This window comes from Lichenostomus cassidix, chromosome 7 (genome assembly GCF_008360975.1).
Source record: "Lichenostomus cassidix isolate B80296 chromosome 7, HeHo_3.0, whole genome shotgun sequence".
In the NCBI taxonomy this organism is placed as follows: Eukaryota; Metazoa; Chordata; class Aves; order Passeriformes; family Meliphagidae; genus Lichenostomus; species Lichenostomus cassidix.
Genome location: NC_139488.1, coordinates 3,320,091 through 3,336,907, shown reverse-complemented (window position 1 = coordinate 3,336,907; position 16,817 = coordinate 3,320,091). Strand labels below are relative to the sequence as shown.

The 16,817-nt window shown below is 44.2% G+C and overlaps 1 protein-coding gene and 1 long non-coding RNA gene across 8 annotated transcripts in view; one reads left to right on the top strand and one right to left on the bottom strand.

Moving 5' to 3' along the window:
* Window positions 1-16,817, bottom strand: part of DRC11 (dynein regulatory complex subunit 11) — a 97,835-nt gene that overhangs the window by 12,431 nt on the left and 68,587 nt on the right. For all 5 annotated transcript variants that reach the window (XM_085065810.1, XM_085065813.1, XM_085065812.1 and 2 more), the window contains 4 exons: window positions 12,748-12,809; window positions 10,566-10,648; window positions 8,036-8,143; window positions 5,378-5,577 (listed from right to left, as the gene is read on the bottom strand). In XM_085065810.1, the coding sequence (XP_084921936.1) occupies window positions 5,378-5,577; window positions 8,036-8,143; window positions 10,566-10,648; window positions 12,748-12,809 (453 nt within the window). The remainder of the gene's footprint in view (window positions 1-5,377; window positions 5,578-8,035; window positions 8,144-10,565; window positions 10,649-12,747; window positions 12,810-16,817) is intronic.
* LOC146434331 (uncharacterized) overlaps window positions 1-16,817 on the top strand; it is a 78,992-nt gene that overhangs the window by 17,743 nt on the left and 44,432 nt on the right. The window contains exons 2-3 of one of the 3 annotated variants that reach the window (XR_014853350.1): window positions 8,362-8,608; window positions 8,767-8,910. The exons of the other annotated variants lie outside the window; for them this stretch is intronic. This is a non-coding gene — a long non-coding RNA (uncharacterized LOC146434331). The remainder of the gene's footprint in view (window positions 1-8,361; window positions 8,609-8,766; window positions 8,911-16,817) is intronic. 3 annotated transcript variants of the gene reach the window in all.

Here is a 16,817-nt window from a genome sequence, read left to right as displayed (position 1 = left end):
CCCACTGAGTGGAAATATAATGAATAACCTCAATTTTGGCTTTTAAAGAGAGAATTATCTGTGTTTTCTGTTTTGAGGCAAAGGGCTAAATGTAGAAAATAGCCTTGCATGTATTTGCTGGCCAGAGAAGCTGTGGATGTTCCATCCCTGGAAGTGTCCAAGGCCAGGTTGGACAGGGTTTGGAGCAACCTGGGATAGTGGAAGTCTGGATGAGCTTAAAGGTTCCTTCCAACCCCAACAACTTCATGATTTTTCTGGTGTTGCAAGACATTAGTACAACCCAATTCAACACACTGTGTTTGGGTCTGGCAGTTTGTTCTTTTCAATCCAGTTCAGACACCCAGAATCCACTGGCATCTAATTTAAATTGTTGGCAGATCCATAGCAGACTCGATATCCCCCTGTGAAAGTGCTCCATTTGAATTATCCATGGACAGTTTGAATCCATGGATAATTAAATGCGCTGTACATAATTAATTTGTAATTGAAATTTTATTAGCTTTGCTGCAATTCCACAATTTGTTGGAGCTGCCAGCAGATGGCCCCTTAACCCTTCTAATACCACACTGAGATTTGCTCTTCAGGAAAATCGTTATGGGGAAAAAACCCAACTCATCCTGCTGTCAACAGTCATCAAAGATCAAACAGCACTTTTGAAAGCCTCAGGTTCAGCTTTTCAAACCTGAGAGCCAGAGTTTAACAGTTTAATTGTTACACTTGAAAATGCAGAAATTTGATTCTTGCCCAGCACATGTGCACAAGGCTCCTCCAAAGTTCAAGGATTTGATGGAATTTATTTTTTTTAAGGGCTCAAGATTTTCTGGAAGCTCAAGTTATTTTTGAAAGCTTCTCACTGCTCAGAAAGGCTTCAGTGAAACCTTTTCAGTGGGAGGCTCAGCAGGTAAATATTTCAGAGCTACAGTGATGAGGCTGCTGTATTCTGGTTTGTTAGGTAGAAAATGACTTGCAACAGGATAAATTTAATTTTTAACGTTAGGGTAACACAAGTTAAAGCTGCTTTCTCACAGAAGTAATTGCATATTTGAGCACTGGTGACACTTCAAAGGTCTGAGGATTCCAGCAGGCTGAGCTACACCAAGAAAGGAATTGTTTTGGATTGTGGAAGAGAGACTTGACTGTATTGTTCCCAAATTTCCTGGAAAGAGGCATGGAAGAGCCTTGTGTGGCATGGAAATGCTAAACACACTCAGAATCCTGTCCGTGCAGCAGAGCAAGCTGGACCTGGCTCTTCAACCTGCCAGAAAAATGGTCTGACTGAAGGGACAACACAGCAGTGGTTATGAACAAAGGAACATTGAATCAGTGGGGAAAAAAAATAATGGCAGACTTCAAAATTCTGTTGTCTCTAAATGCTGGTATAATTTAATGTATAATCATGGTATATGATATGTGTATATATATATATATATATATAATAGTAAATAATGGTATAATGGTACAATTTAATGTTGAATAATCTCCATCTCATCCCTTTTCTTTGGTGTAACACTTGTCTAGTCACCTCTGACTTGCTGAAGAGCAGACCCCAAGAGCCTGATAAGAGCCTCCCAGCAGTGCTGGTGTTGAAATATTTCTGGAGCTCTCTGCCCTGCCCAGCACACACCGAGCTGCTGAAACACACACAGCACAGCTTCCCTGCTGCCATTTCCTCCTGGCCACCTCTCTCCCAACCTTTCAGCCTGGCCAGTGTCACACTAATAAAGTTTCCCCACGTGTGGCTTTGGGCACAATGTGCTCTCTGTGCTGCTCTGGCCCTGGCAGAGGGGGTGAAGCCCCTGAGAGGGGCTCTGCTAGTGATTAACCCCCTGGCTGCCTTATGCTTGTCATTTTTATTGCCCTGGAGTTCAACCTCATCAGCTTCCCTGCATTTTTGTATCAACTTGTGAATTCTCTCCTCGATCCTTTCTGGATCTGATTTTGTTTCCATGCATCTTTTCTCTCACCTTTTCTGTGAGCTGCTGCACCTCGGTGGTGCTTTATGGGGACCTGGCAGAGCCAAGTGGCTGCTTGGCACAAGCTGGCAGCTCAGGCTGGGACATGGGGCTTAATTGAAATATTCCAGCATGGTCTGGTTCATGCTTGAAAGGTGAGTTTTGTTTTGGGGGGATTTCTGGGAAGTGAGACAGATCTCTCCTCGCTCTGAAGCAGAGCTGACCTGGCAGGATTTGTTCTGTCTTTATGGAGAACACAAATGCTCAGGCTTGGTGTTTGCAGCCTCTTTCAATAGTTTTCCTATTCAATATCAATCTCCTCTGAACAGGCAGATTGAAATGTTGCTGTTTTCCTCCTCTGGTATGAGAAGTCATTTCCTCTGAGTGACATTAAAATGCCTGCCTGGAGTAACACTCAAGCCTCTCTTGGATCAGGGCTGCTGTGTCTCCTGCAAGTCTCCTCCATGAAAAGGAGAGAGAGGAGGGGGGAAGAATTTGGCTTTTGCATCTGAAACAAATTAAAGTTTCATTTTCCCCCCAATCCTATTCACTTGTTTAGGGCGTCTCCCACGAAACAACTGCCAGCAGCCAACACTCAGTTATGGAAGGAAAGTTTCCTAATGGTCATTTTATGCTCTCCAGAGGTTCCTTTCATTACAGAAACTCTTTTGTTTGCACATAGGATAGGTCATCAAAAGTGTGAGGTGGCTTCACCTCTATCACAGAGCACCATTAATCCTTATTTACTAAATCCTGGTGTTTAACAGTGGTTATGTGGATCATGAGATAAGAGGGAAAGAACTGTCATGTTTCCTGTCATTCACTCACAGCTCAGAGTGGAAGGTCTGGATTTTGCTGGACTAACTCTCCATAAAGACACTTCTGAGAAGCTGGAGTAGAGAGCTTGCTTGACAAGTTGCTGTTTCCAAAAAACCTGTCCAGAAGTGTCTGATTAGGGGGATGTGGGAAATTGCCAGTGATCTCTGCACTCAGGGCCCTCTGACAAGGGGTGCTGTGGTAGGTCAGACAGGACTGAGAGCTGAGAATATTAAATGTGAAATGTCAGCTGCAAGATACCAACTGCTTCCATGGCTTGTCTGCCACATGTGCCACCCTCTAGTGTGGTCTTACAATAATCTAAATAACCAGACCTTTTGTACCATGGTGAAAAAGAAACTTTTTTGGGAGGCAAATACTGTTCAGCTTTGTCTCATCAAGGAATTTGTTCTGAATGTCTGTTGCCCTTGTGTTTTCTTCAGCTTGGGTAGCAGTAAATTCCAAATCAGGATGAAGTACAAATCAGGAGAGATTCCTTGTCCTTTGATTCCTTGTCAAACTTTTTCCTTAATACATAAACAATTTTCCTCGTTCCTACTTGTGCCCATTTCTCTCTGTCCCATTGCTATGCACTTCTGGACAAAGTTTGACTCTGTTTTCTGTATTATCCCATGAAGCCCCTGAAAACAGCAGTTAAATTCCCTCTCCCTCCAGCCTTCTTTTAGCCTGAAACAACTGGATTTGTCCAGATTTGTCTCACACCCTCCAAGCCCCTTATCCCCACGGCTGTGCCCTGGACCTGCTTGGCAATGCTTGTGTTTACCAGGGCAGCCCAGTGTCCAGTTGTGGCTTCCTAATTGCCCATTAACAGGGAATAATTAATTATTTTAAGGTGTTTAAGGTGACTCAAAGTCACTTTTTGATCAGCAAGTGCCTGGACAGCCCTGATTCCATGTGATTGTGAGCAACTCCATCCCAGCCCCTCTTGGAGGTTCACTGAAATGTCACTGAGTTTTGTAAGAGTTTTAAGTATAGAAATAATCTTGGATTGCTCCCCACGATTTTGAGGGAGGGGTTGGAGAATGTTTCCATTTGTTTTTAGGTCATGTGGGAAATGTAAGGGTTTGTGTTTACCTATAGGCACACATAACATGGCCTGTGTGTATATAATGACATAGCAACGTGTATAGATATACATTTTATGCATGTTCCTCTTATTGTATATATTGTTTGGGTGGAAATAGACAAAAAAATCTCCATACTATCTCCATCTGGATCCTTGTCCAGGAGTAAAAATCTGCCCTCATTTCTCCTGTGCTCCAAGTCCTCGTGCTCCAGCAGGGACTGATGGCAAGGATGGTGTGTGCTGTGCCTGCAGCCAGAGCTGAGCTCTGCCATTGATGAGGGCAGAGAAATGAAGTGCAGGAAGGTGAAATGTGCAGAGCAGAGGGACTGTTAGCTCAGTATAATGGCCCTGCCTCGTGTCAGGGAGTGCCAGGCCCAGAGTTAGTGCCACAGCATCAAAGGGGTGTGTGATCACAGCACTGTCACCCTTCCCTCAGCACTGGGAGCCTCCAGGATTGCTTTGCTCTTGCCTGTGAAACGTGGCTTTTCTGGGGATGGAGGCACTTGTCACAAAACCTGCTGTAAGACTGGATTTCATAAAATACAGCTGATCAATCCCCAGCAAAGCCAATTTTAGTAGACCACTGGCACTGGAAAAGTATTACTTTTGGCTTTTTCCTACATTTTTTTTCTTGTCTGGAAATGTTTACCAGCTCCCATCCGGAGCAGAAATGCTGAGGACTTAGAATGTGGAAGAAATCCTGCCAGCAGAGTGTCTTTTAAATTTTCTTTTTTTTTCTTTTTTTTTTTTTGAGGAGAGTTTGGGCTATGTTCTTCACAGTTCATATGCCTGCTTTCATTTCCAGACTTCCCCTACTTTTCTGTTCCCTGTAATCCTGAAGCAGGATTCCTTCTTTTGAAGAGCTTGCTGATAGGTAAACAGAGAGCAATATAGGGGAGAGAGCTCTTGTCCAGCAACAGCCCCAGAGAGGAAATTTCTGACCACCCCCAGCCTAGCATTTGATTAAATGCTGCATGGCAAGCATTCCTGGCTGATGTGCACATAAACAGAGAACAGAATTTTCTTTATCTGTGCTGCTTTTCATATTCAAGGTAACACAAAGCTCCCATAAATGTTCATGTGAAAAAATATGGCTGCTCCCAGTGATTTCTCCAGGGGCATTAAATCCTCTGCAGAGCTGCACACACTGGCTGTCAACAAGTGGTTTTATAGAATCACAGAATCATTTTGGTTGGAAAAGACCTCTGAGATCAAGTCCAGCCTTTGACTTTAGCACCACCTTGTCAGCAGCCCAGAGCACTGAGTGCCACATCCAGGCATTCCTTGGGCACCTCCAGGGATGGTGGGAACTTCATCACTCCCTAGGCTGCCCTTTCCATGAAGAAATCCTTCCTGATGTTTTGAACACTTGAAGGCAGGGAAGGATTTTCAAATCGAGTGGAGCAGCTTTGCCCAAAGTGTGTATGTTCCTCATTATGGAGAAACTACAAACTCAACTCCCTGTTTGTCCCACAAAAGAACTGGACCACCTTGGTAGAGAGAATTCCCCAAGACACCATACCTTGAGAATCATGTGAAACATCATCACCATGCCCTTCCTGCCTGGATATTTGCCAGCAATGTTGGAAGGAGTGAGGTGGAAGAGGTTGGCTCCTGTTTCTGTGCAGATGGCATGGACCAGCATTTTCTTGCCAACACCAGAGGGTCCTGCCAGCAACAGGGATTTCACCAGAGGAGCATTCTCATGGACAGTTTGGGAACCTGTAAAAAGTCATAAGGCACTATTATTGCTTTCATTTAAATCTGCCATAAAGGTAATGGAATGATTCCTCCTTTTTTATTCACCATAAATAATTGATAACGTGAATTAATTGTTTCCTTATACAGCATGAGTGCTCTAGAGTTCAATTCTGTATAACCAGAGCTGTGAGCCCAGCAGATTTAACACCCCTGTTTGGAGCAAAACTCATCCACCTTTATTTGTACCTTCTGATGGGAAAACTTGAGTTTTAAACCTGTGTGAGCTGAAAGAATGATTTTGAGAGCAGAGCAAAGGCTCAGCCAGGGTTGCTGTGCTTCCCTTGCTGTGCCTGCAGCAATGACTGCTCAGCATTTCTAACTCTTGTCTCCATGGCTGCTCCAGGTAAATTCATCCTGGGCTGTAGGAAATATGATCCATCACCTGGGAAAGCCTAGCACTGGGAAAATACAAGCACAGACAGATGTAGGTGGTTGATAATGATGGAATTTGTCATCCCTGCAGCTGTCACCACACAAACTGGGGACAGGTGAACCTCCAGAGATGGAAATAGCAGGAAATGTCAAATACTTTATCCATGCCCACTGGGAGTCCTGCAACATCTTTGCCTGGATGCCTAAAGATGTCCTGTGTCAATAGGGGTGGTAGTTGCATGTATTTGAAAATCTGGAGGTCTCAGAACGGTGTCCATCAGCCTGTGAGGGGGAAATTGCCCCCAAAACTACAGAGGGAGCCTTCGGCTCAGCCTGGCAAAGTCCTCTGGGTTAAGGAGAACTGCTGGTATTTAAAACAAATCCAATCAGGCTGGCTATCTGTGTCCTAATGGTTTAACATCCCAAATAAATGACAGTGAACCGAGCACAGAGATGAATGCCATTATTCCAGCACGGTGCAGGGTGTAGGAAGTTGTCAGCCACCCAGGCTTTATTAATATTTGGTCATTCCATAGCAATCCATTACTATTCCACAAAGATTTATTAGGAGGGGAGCAGCAGACTCCTCTGTGTTAAAGATGAAGTATAGCTTCTACCATTCTTTCTCTTTTCAGCTGCTTATAATTTTCTTAATGCCATTTAAACTGGGGCTTTCCTTGCCATCAGGTGACTATTTTGAGAAAAACTTTCACTTCTATGATACAGAATTTTCTTGTGATGAACTGGTCCAGAGACCAATTAAGTAAAATGTCATTGGTAACATATCACCCCAGAGGTGAAACCATTCCTGTACCTGTTTTCTTGGCTCATGTAGTACCTTTTGTTACTCAAAGGCTTTTTTCAAACTGCTCTTGCAAATACCTTTTGTTTGTTTAACCAGTCCAGGGTCTCCTCTCCCTAGATTTTTTTTGCCAATTGTATAAATGGCAGAAAATTTATGGCTTCTCTTGATTAAGGGCTGTCTCAGGGCTTGATTTCCCTAGATTAGATGGTGTTAAAACCCAGCTTTGGGGGAGTTATAGGATCTGTGAAATACATTGTGCAGACAGGGATAACTGCTGAGCTCTCCCAGCTGATTGCAGTCAAACCTTCATTCAGCCCCTGAGGGTTTGCCCCAAACCAGCTGGGGGTGTTGCAGGTGGGAAGAACCTCATCCAGGTTGGAGGGAGAATAACCTGAGCATTGGCCTTTGGAAGGAGGGAAAAGCAGAAGCTGTGTGTCTGCTTTGCTGTGTTTTGCAGGATGGGAGGCAGGGAGATGTTTGCCCTCTAAAGGGGATGAGCAGACAGTGACACAGCCTGGGGGAGGACATGCTTGGTTAAAATCTCCCCAAGATCCAATCAGCAATGGAAAAGGATGCGAGTGAAGTATTGAGGCTGAGAAATCCAATCAGGAGTGGAAAGGGGGGAAGCAAAGGAGGTTTTGAGTAAAAGCCCCTGAGACAGGCACTTCTTGCAATCACTGGAGTTTGGCATAATGCCATTTGCCAAGTAAAATATGGGATAGATTTTACATTAAAAGCAAACAACCTGACCCAGCAAAGCCTTGCTAGATATTGGCTAAGCCTGGCATTAAACCTGCAAGGGCATTTACAAGTGTTCTCTGCGATGTACAAAATGTATCCAGACTAATTCCTTCAACGATTGCATTGTGCAGCACTGAGTAACATTAGCCAGCTTGTAAAAGGTAAATTGCAACCTTAGCCCTTCCCTTAACTTGATTAATTTTGATCACTGGAGCTTGTTTCAGCTATTATCTTTCCCAAGTGGTTTCCCTTTATGCACTGCCATTCACCAACTGTTGCCATGCAAACAGAGAAGGGCTGGGGAGGCAATACCTGAGCGTGGCACAATCCTTTCTCCACTATTAAAATGATCCAGCCTTCACTCTGAAGGCTTGATTGAAAAACAATTAGACTGCAAAAGGCTTCAGATTACGATTAATCAAGGCTGTACAATGCACGTTTCTGACAGGAAGCAAAGCCCCGGTGCTGTTTGCCCTCTGGGAATTGTTGGTGTGCTCTTACCCAAGGGCAATATTCCATACAGGGACACCAGCTGCCTGACTTCTGGGGCGGAGGGCATGGGATGGACACCTTTGTCACGAAGGATGTTCCTCAGACAGTTGTAGTAGCCTGTGAGGAGGAAGCAGGAGCTTCATAAATGTGGCATTGTTGTCATGAAAAGCAGAACTCAGGGAATGAGGAGCTGCAGCAGGACAGGGATGTAACACACTCAGCAAACCCTGGGACAGAGACTGCAGCTGGGCAATAGCCTGGTGGAATGTGGCTCTGAGAAAGGTGAACTGCAAAGGTAAATTGAAGCTGAACAGGCTGTGGACTTTCCCTTCCAGGCTGTGGAAGTTGCTCTGCAGAGAGCAGTTGGTCTCCAGTAACCTTTGAAAGAAACTTTGTGGAGAAGAATCATTAGCAGCGCCATAAATCACGCTGCTGGCAAAGGATTCCTGGATTTGGGATTTTACAGGGCTAGAATCCCAATGAACCATGTGCTCTCAGAAGGATTTCAAAAAGGGGGAAAAGCTATTTTAACAAGCTTTTCCCTGGCTGGGTCCCATCTGAGCTCCTCTCTGTGTTAGACATGTAAGTGTGTCACCTCATTTGGTGGGGCTCTCCGCTTTGCAGTTCACCTTTTTTTCCCCACTTTTGTTCAAAAAAAACCTCCACAAAACAACCCAAGAAAACTAAAAATCCCTGATGTGAACTGAAACGATTTAATCTTGCCTTGGCTCTTGTTACAGAGCTATAATCACATTGCTTGCCCTGTCAAAGTCCATATCCAAGACACGCTGGAGAACAAAGATCCAGCAGGATGGGCCACAAGCAGGAAAACCAGTTGTGATGTAGCCAGTGATTATTTTTAATGTAAATTACATGTCATTATGGTGATTATTATTGAAAAATAATAATATATTATGTTTTAGTGGAGATGATAAGGGAGAGGGCAAGAGGCTCTGGAGCAGAGGTAAATTAGCAGTGCTTAAGAGTGAAAGTGGAGGTGTAATCTGGGGGCAAAAAGGCAGACAAGCCCTGGTGCAACTACCCCCTCCCTTCTGAAGAATAAAATTCATTTCAGGTTTTATCTTTTATTTAAGGAGAAATCAAAAGAACGGGATAGGAATTAATCTTCACAGATTTAATTAGAAGGCATCAAAGGGTTTAATTGCAACTGCACATAAATCACAGTGGATATTCTCTGACTAATTTAGATAAGGTCACCAAGAAAATTAGTTCAGTGATGTCAGTTTGTCATAGAGGGGGGACATTTCAGTGCCTTTACTGGCTGTGTAGCACAGTTCCACTCTTTGTCCTTTCCCCAGGAACTGGAAGTGACCTTCCTTAGGCTCCAGCCCTGTAAGGCTGAGTAGATGAGGACTTCTTTCTCTGCAGGCTTTGACTGTGTCCTTGAGTTTCTCTGGATTTAATAAACATCAAGAGAGTTTCTCTGGATTTAAAAAATCTGTTGAAAATGTGCTGTTTTAAAAGCATTTGTGGTGGGGGAATGTTTGGTGGACAAAAGTGACCTTGGGTTGGGAGGACAAAGGAAGAATGAAAACAATCCTTTACTTCATGGTCTTTAATGAAGTAAATCCATGGGATTCTTGTTAATTCAGAGAATTAGGAATTCTTCAGAGGAATGGGCAGAGGCTCTGGAGGCTGAACTTGTGCTTCTAAGGCTTTATATAAACATTTGGAGGTGATAGAAGAGAATCTGGTTTTTTTCTATGTTGGACTTTTACTATCAATCTCTGGCATGGCTGTTTCTGGATGGCTGCAAATTCAATCCATGGCTTTTGAAACTACTGAATCTTGGGGATTTTTTTTGCTGTTAAGCTGCTGTGATTTCACTGTGTGTCACCAAATGTTTGTGGACATGGGGTCAGACCTCTCTGAAGTCTGAAAATGTGGGGTTTGGGTTTTTTTACCCATTTTATCTATGTAGAGCATAGACAGTCAGGTCTGGCTGCAGTTGCAGGTAACAGAAACCAGACAAGGGGAGTGTGAAATGCAGAACTGGGCAGAGACACCTCTTGCTCAAGTCAAGGGGCAGATATGCCTCAAAGCACTGCTCAAAGTTCATGGGCAGTCAGGGAGGTGCAGGGGAGGAGTGGGTGAGTCTTCTCTGCTCAATGAACAAAAGCTGGAGGTACAATTTTTGAAATATTCCGCAAGGATTGTGACCCCTGCTCTGCTAGATTTGTCTTTTCTTGCCAATGCCTGGCAAGAGCTCCTTAAAGGATGTTCTGGCTCCACCTTAAAGTGGCTGAGACATCCAAAACCATTCCAGGCTCCCAGGTTTGGTGCCTGGAGTTAAACACCAGCTCTGCAAACAGGTCCTGGGTTCAGGAGCAGAAGTGAAAGGTTCTGAGCACCCTACAGAAACAGACTGATTTGCATAGCTGCCTTTAGATATTCAAAGTCCTGAAAGTGCAGCTACTCTTGAGCTCAGTCTTGACTGGAAATAGGGCTCAGTGAGTGTGGAATGGCTGGAGGTTTGCTTAGTTTAACCATCACATTAGCTTGAAAAGGGCTACTTTACCGATGTAGTCAGAGAGATTCACTTTCTTGACTTTGATGAGCAATCCTTCTTCTGCAAGTTCCTGGTACAGGGATTCGATGGTCCTACAGGCAAGAGACATCACTCAGAAATCACCAGGAGAAGCTCAGTCTTGTCACAACTGAGCCAGCCTGAGTTACTTATGTGTGCCCAGCTTTCTAAATGCACTTTGTGGCTCAGAGGAAAAGGTGATTAGCACCATCGATGTGCAATCAATAAGCAGAGTTTGCTGTGCTGTGCTGAGGAATCTCTTGCACTCCCTCTCCTGCTGACTCCATTTACCCATTTCCAGGTGATGCCAGATCAGTTATGACTTGTGCAATGGACTCATTCATTAATATCAATTACTGGGAAATTATTTTTAAATTGCACAATAATGGCAATCCTAACACTACTGTACCTATTCACTTAGCTCTCCAATTAGTACTAATTCATTAATTCTTCTTGGAATTTATTGTGTTGGCAATAGACAGCCTCATCTCCCTGGGAACACACTGAGAATTCTAAGTATTAATTTGAATAACACTTTTTGCATTTGGTTCCACAGATGGACACTGCTTCAAGGATGACATAAACTGAAAAAAACCTGTTGGTAATTCTTGATGTATTGACAGCATAAACAATATTGATTTTAATCTTTTTAGCTCTTTTCATCTTTTTGTACACTTTTCACATTTCTTTCCCCTCAATTATTCTGCCTTTCTCACCTATTTTATTTGGGATGTCCCAGTCTTGCTACAATAAATATATTTAATTGTGCCTCTCAGCTGGCTAATAAACCTCCAGGTATAATTTGAGGTCTGCAGCCTTTTTTCCATTTCAGCTGAGAAGTTTTACATTTATGCAGTCTTAGTGGCACAATTAATGTAGGAGTAGCAATAAGCAAATCCAAAATTTAATGCACCTTCAACAAGGTTGATTTTGATGCTCTGACTCTTGCTTTCATCCTCAGTGGTTTTATGTTGGGAATGCATCATAAAACAGGCAGAAGGTAGAATGGGACTAACCTGGTGGGAGCAGAACTTCTGCTTTTCCCAGTTTATTATTTTTTGCTGTGCAAGTTAAATGATGCATGTCCTGAGTCTCCTCCGAGGAAGTGTGATGAGACCAGTCTTTGTTGACTGAAGCCCCCTGTGCCCCTCCTCTGGGCCAAAATGGAGATGAATCTGAGTTATTCATCTCTTCTCTGGGTTATTTCTGAAATGCTCAGCAGGGAAGAGCAAAGCATGGAGCCAAAATGCCAGAGAAAAAGTCAGCTACTAAAAAGCTCGTGTTTTCAGCTGGCTGCATGTTAAGTTGATATATAAAGAAACAGGTATGTGCAAGAGTAGTTTTAAAAGCAGGGAATATATGCATCCTTATTAGATTTTGGCACAGTTCTTTAGGAGAGGTCCTGCTCTGTTATAATTCATGAGACACAGATTTTAAATATTTGCCTGGAGGGTGGTTTTTTTTTTTAATGTTTTAAAGCAGATAAAGAAATCATTGGCTGATTGTGTGGTGCCAGCACCCAAATGATGGAGCCCAGGTCTTGCACAAATGGGTTTTTGGGGTGAATCCCACTGTGCTGTTCTCCTGCCCTGCTCTGCTCCTGGATCAGCTGCTCCCTGTGGTGATAACTCTGGGTAGGTGTCTGTTGTGTGCACAGGTGAAAAATGGCTGGATTATCAGAGAACACATCCCAGACTCATTAAAAATGTCGGGTCAGAAGAAGAAATCCTCTCAGATCCTCCCAATAAAATAAGGGTGCTTCAAAGAGCAAGAGCACACAAGAAATGGCCAGGTGTGCCAGGACTGTTATTGATCCCTTAGACTGATTTATCACATGTACACTACAGCTCAGCCATGAAGGGGATTTATAGAGTGCAGGGTCTGTCTGCAGCCTCTCTTCTCAGACTCCACCTGGGATGGAAAATCTGACAGTCAACAAGCAGCCAGGTGCTTCTGCACCTGCAGAGAGGGAGAGAGGCACACGGGGCTGATATCCTGCTGAAATGCTCCCTGTGCTTAGCTCTGCAAACTGGAATTAACCTGCCTGGAGGGGAGGGAGCTGCTCCTGGTGGTGTGGGGTAGCAGAATGGGGATTTTAATTTGTGATTGTTGGTGAAGATGAGGAAAACCCAGGGTGATTTGGAGAGGTGATGCAGAGAGGTTCTCTCATTACCTGTCAGCAGTTCGATCTCTCTCCAGCTCAGGAATCCTTTTCTTCCCGGGTTTCTTGCCTAGCTGAGGACCACACAAACAGGCAGGAATTAGAGACTTTAGCACAGATAAATGGTTTTGAATGTACTGAAGCGAAGTGAGGGCCAGAACTGCAGCCCAAAGGGAACAATCATCTCCTTAAACAGCAGTCCCACTGCTTCCAGTGGAGGCTACAATAGCAAAGCATCCCAGAGTAATTTTGCTCCAAAGGATAAAAACTTCTCTTCTTCCCTTTAGCTGGATATTAGACTTTTTTTTTTTTTTACTGGCACAGCTGCCCAGGGCACTGGTAGAATCCCCAGCCCTGGAGGGATTGAAAAGCTGTGTGGCTGTGGTATTGGGGACATGGTTTAGTGGTGGAACTGGCAGTGCAGGTTAAGGGTTGGACTTGATGACCTGAAGGCTTTTCCAATTGTATGATTGTCATTCTGTGATTTTTCTGGAGCTCAGTTCTGTGGGAGAGGGGGGATATGGCCCTTGCCCAAGAAGGAAGCAGGAAGGAAAAGGGTGTGGGGTCCAAGGAGCTGCTCCAGAGCCTGTTGATGCCTTTTTAAAAAATATATATATTAGGGTGTGTATAAACAACATCCCTGAGGGCAAAACCTCCTGAGACTCTGGCTACCCTCCTAACCACTGGCCATCCTTCTGCCTTCTCCTTCCTAATGCCTCAGGGAAGAAGCTTGGAGAGGCCAGAAAAACACAACCTGCTCTTTTTATATTTTCCCCACACTTTCACCATGGAAAGATTTCGATTTGTGCGCCTCGTTTCTCTACATATTCCGAAAAACTCATGGCAAACATAAATAAGGAAGATGTGACTCAGGCTTGTCAAGCCCCTCCATTAATTACAGCTCAGGAGGCATAAATATGGTTAGGGATAATTAGTAGTGTGGAGAGGGCATCATTAATCCATGTTAGTGCCCACTGCTGGTGTCTGAGCTCCAGTCCTGCAGAGCACTTCAGGATTGCTTCAGTGCAACTATTTACACAGAAACCTTGCTGCACCGGGGGATTTCTCCAACAGCTTAAATTTAAGCACGTGCTTAAATGCTTAGTTGAACAAGACAGCTTATTCTTTCCAAAAGTTTATGTTCGCTTTCTTGGGAATACAGCCATTTATTTAGCTTTTTTTATAATAGTGAATACTTCTGCAGAGCTCTGGAGACTGCGTTGTTGAGTTAAAAAATCCTATCCAATTATCTGGAAAATGCTGGGCTTTTTCACAGGATAGATCAGCAGCCTTCAGGAATACATCAATTTTATGTTTTCAAGGATAGACACAAAGTAAATAACCTGTGGTTCAATCACCTGTTGCTGTTTATGATGCCACAAAGATAATCCAGATGAAAATGTAGCCTAAACCCAGCACCATAGAGATCAGCTAACTGGGAAAAAGGGATGTTTTTAAGTTTTCAGTTAGGATAATGCAAACAACTCTATTTGCAGAGCTACACTTTGGGTTTCTTTACATAAATAAGTTTGGCAGCAAATGTTCATCAGAATGTGCCAGTGGGATTTTGTTTTAAAGAAAAGGAATGAGAAGAAGAAAGCATATGCCATGCTGTTTTAACAACTGAGGAAATATTGAGGCTGTCACTGGTTTATTTTTGCTGTTCCTCCTGTTTTGTCTTTTTAACCTCTCTTCCAACAAGCCAGAAATTACATATATTGGGGTCTGACTGGGAAGAAAGGCTCGTTTCAACCTATGCAAAGATACTAAGCATATGTTGAATTTATTGGCCAACTGGTATTGTCCTCAAGGCAGCTTCACCAATAAAGTAACTCCAGAGCAAAACAAAAATGAACTGTGTGGAGGAAAAATGTGTTTTCCTAATTAACAACAGCATTTGTGGGGAATTTGGCACAGGCTGAGATGCGATAAGGGGAAATATGAATTGTAGACAATGGCTTGCCTCCAAAATGTCTTACTGGGAACGGCTTTTATATAGAAAATGATAATGTTTAATGAATGTGAACATGCTTGTCATTTATAATGGAAATCTCCTTGCTCCTCTCTCTGAAATGTCAGTCGAGCTTCTGTGCAGCCATCCTTTGACTCGGGGATTTTCTGCTTTGATAACTCCCATGGAGTGAGCTGCAGCAGCTGGCAGCTGGCAGGGACACAGGGCTGTCCCCTGTGCCCAGTGGGGTGGCTTCTCTTGCTGTGTGGGCTCAGCAAAGTGTTTTGGGTAGCTCAGAGGTTGGAGCAGACAAGACCTGATTTCAGAGCAAACTCCAGAGCAGTGTCTGCTCCTGGAATGGCACCAGGAGGGTTAAGGTATGTAAATGTCTCACTGAGGGAAATTGTGGAAACTGGAGGATCTGTGTCACCCTTTGGCTGTGATCTCACAAGTCCTGGCTGCAGCTATGGCCACCAAGGGTCATGGGATCACAGAAAGGCCTCATTTGGAAGATTTTTGGAAGACCATCCAGTGCCACCCCCTGCCATGGCAGGGACACCTTCCACTGTCCCAGGTTGCTCCAAGCCCTGTCCAATCTGGCCTTGGACACTGCCAGGGATCCAGAGCAGCCACAGCTTCTCTGGGCACCCTGTGCCAGGGCCTGCCCACCCTCACAGGGAACAATTCCTTCCCAATATCCCATCTAAACCTCTTCTCAGTTTGAAGCCATTCCCCCTTGTCCCTCCATGTAACAAGTTCCTCTCTGTGTTTCTTGTAGGTTCCTTGTGGAAAAGCAACAAGAGGAAGGTGTTGCTGTGGTTTATGGAAAACCAGCAGCAGCTGATGCAGTTTTTTAGTGGATTTCTTGGATCATATGTGATGCTTAAGAGGGGAGGCTGAGCAAGTGCAGATTTGTGCTGGGCACGGGTTGAGAAGTCTTTTCTGGCACTGCTGAGAGAAAAAAATGCAGCTTCTGACACTTGTACTGAAAAAGTGCTTAGACAAAGATGTTCCCACTGATTAATAAACTCTTGCTGAATGAAGAGCTCTGATCTGCAATCCCTGTTGTATTTAGGCACCAAGTTTGGATTTATCATCCAAAGAGGTTACAGCTCCCACAGCTGGCTGAGAGCTCTGGGTGCTAATCTGCAGCACTTGCAGAAAATCCAGCAGGGCTTGGAAATCACAGCCCTCAAACCAGCCTTTCCTCAGTTCTGACCCAGCCTCTGTTTTGGCCTCATTCTCTATGGCTTTGCTCTTGTCAGTTTTGTCACAGGTATTTGTGATTTCTGCCCAGCTGCACCAAAAAGGGATCTGCAAAGCTCTGTTCAGCCCTATTCCAGAAGCAAATTTTACACACTTAGGTTCTCATGTCCCCTTTTCCTGGGCTTTCTGCATCTCTCTCTTTTTTTTTTTCCTGAATTCTGGCCATGCCTTTGTGTATGTGTGGGTGTGATCATTTCCAGTGCATTGCTTTACCTGCAGTGGGGGATCAGAAATAAATCCTTGGGGGAGCAGAGCAGGAAAAGCAGCACAATGGGCTTGGTAGAAAGTGCTCTGATAAGCTCCTAAATGTGACTTCCAGGTCAGTGAGTGCCACGTTCCTCACTCAGAGGATATCTCCCTTCAAGCCTTTCCTCAGCCTGTCCTTGCACAGGTGACCCCTGGCTGGGCAGGGATGAGCTGCTGCTGTGCACAGTGAAGGAAAATGCAATTTCCATCAGAGCTGACCCACATTGCTCTGTTTCTGTTGGATCCTCATCCCTTTTCTAGTGACAGTCACTGCACCAGGAGCTGTGTGGAGGAATTAGAGCCCAGCAGAGTGTGTCTCTCGAACAGGACACTCTGCTCTGTCCCCTATCAATGCTGGCCATAAAGGTGGGACAGTCTGTGGGTGTGGGAAGCTTCCAGCTTGGAAAGAGGAATTGGATCTCTGACTCCAATAACTGCAGTGTAGTTTGAGTATTAGGAGCAATCTAGTTTTGAGATTTCCAGACCAGTCTACTGCTCTGGAGACTCTCTTGCCATGAGAAGAACAGTTTTTTCACCCAAGTTTTTTCTTCCACGAAGGTGGCAAATGGGATTCTTATCTTCAGGAGCATTAAGAGCAGCTCTTGGTAGGGTTAAGTGG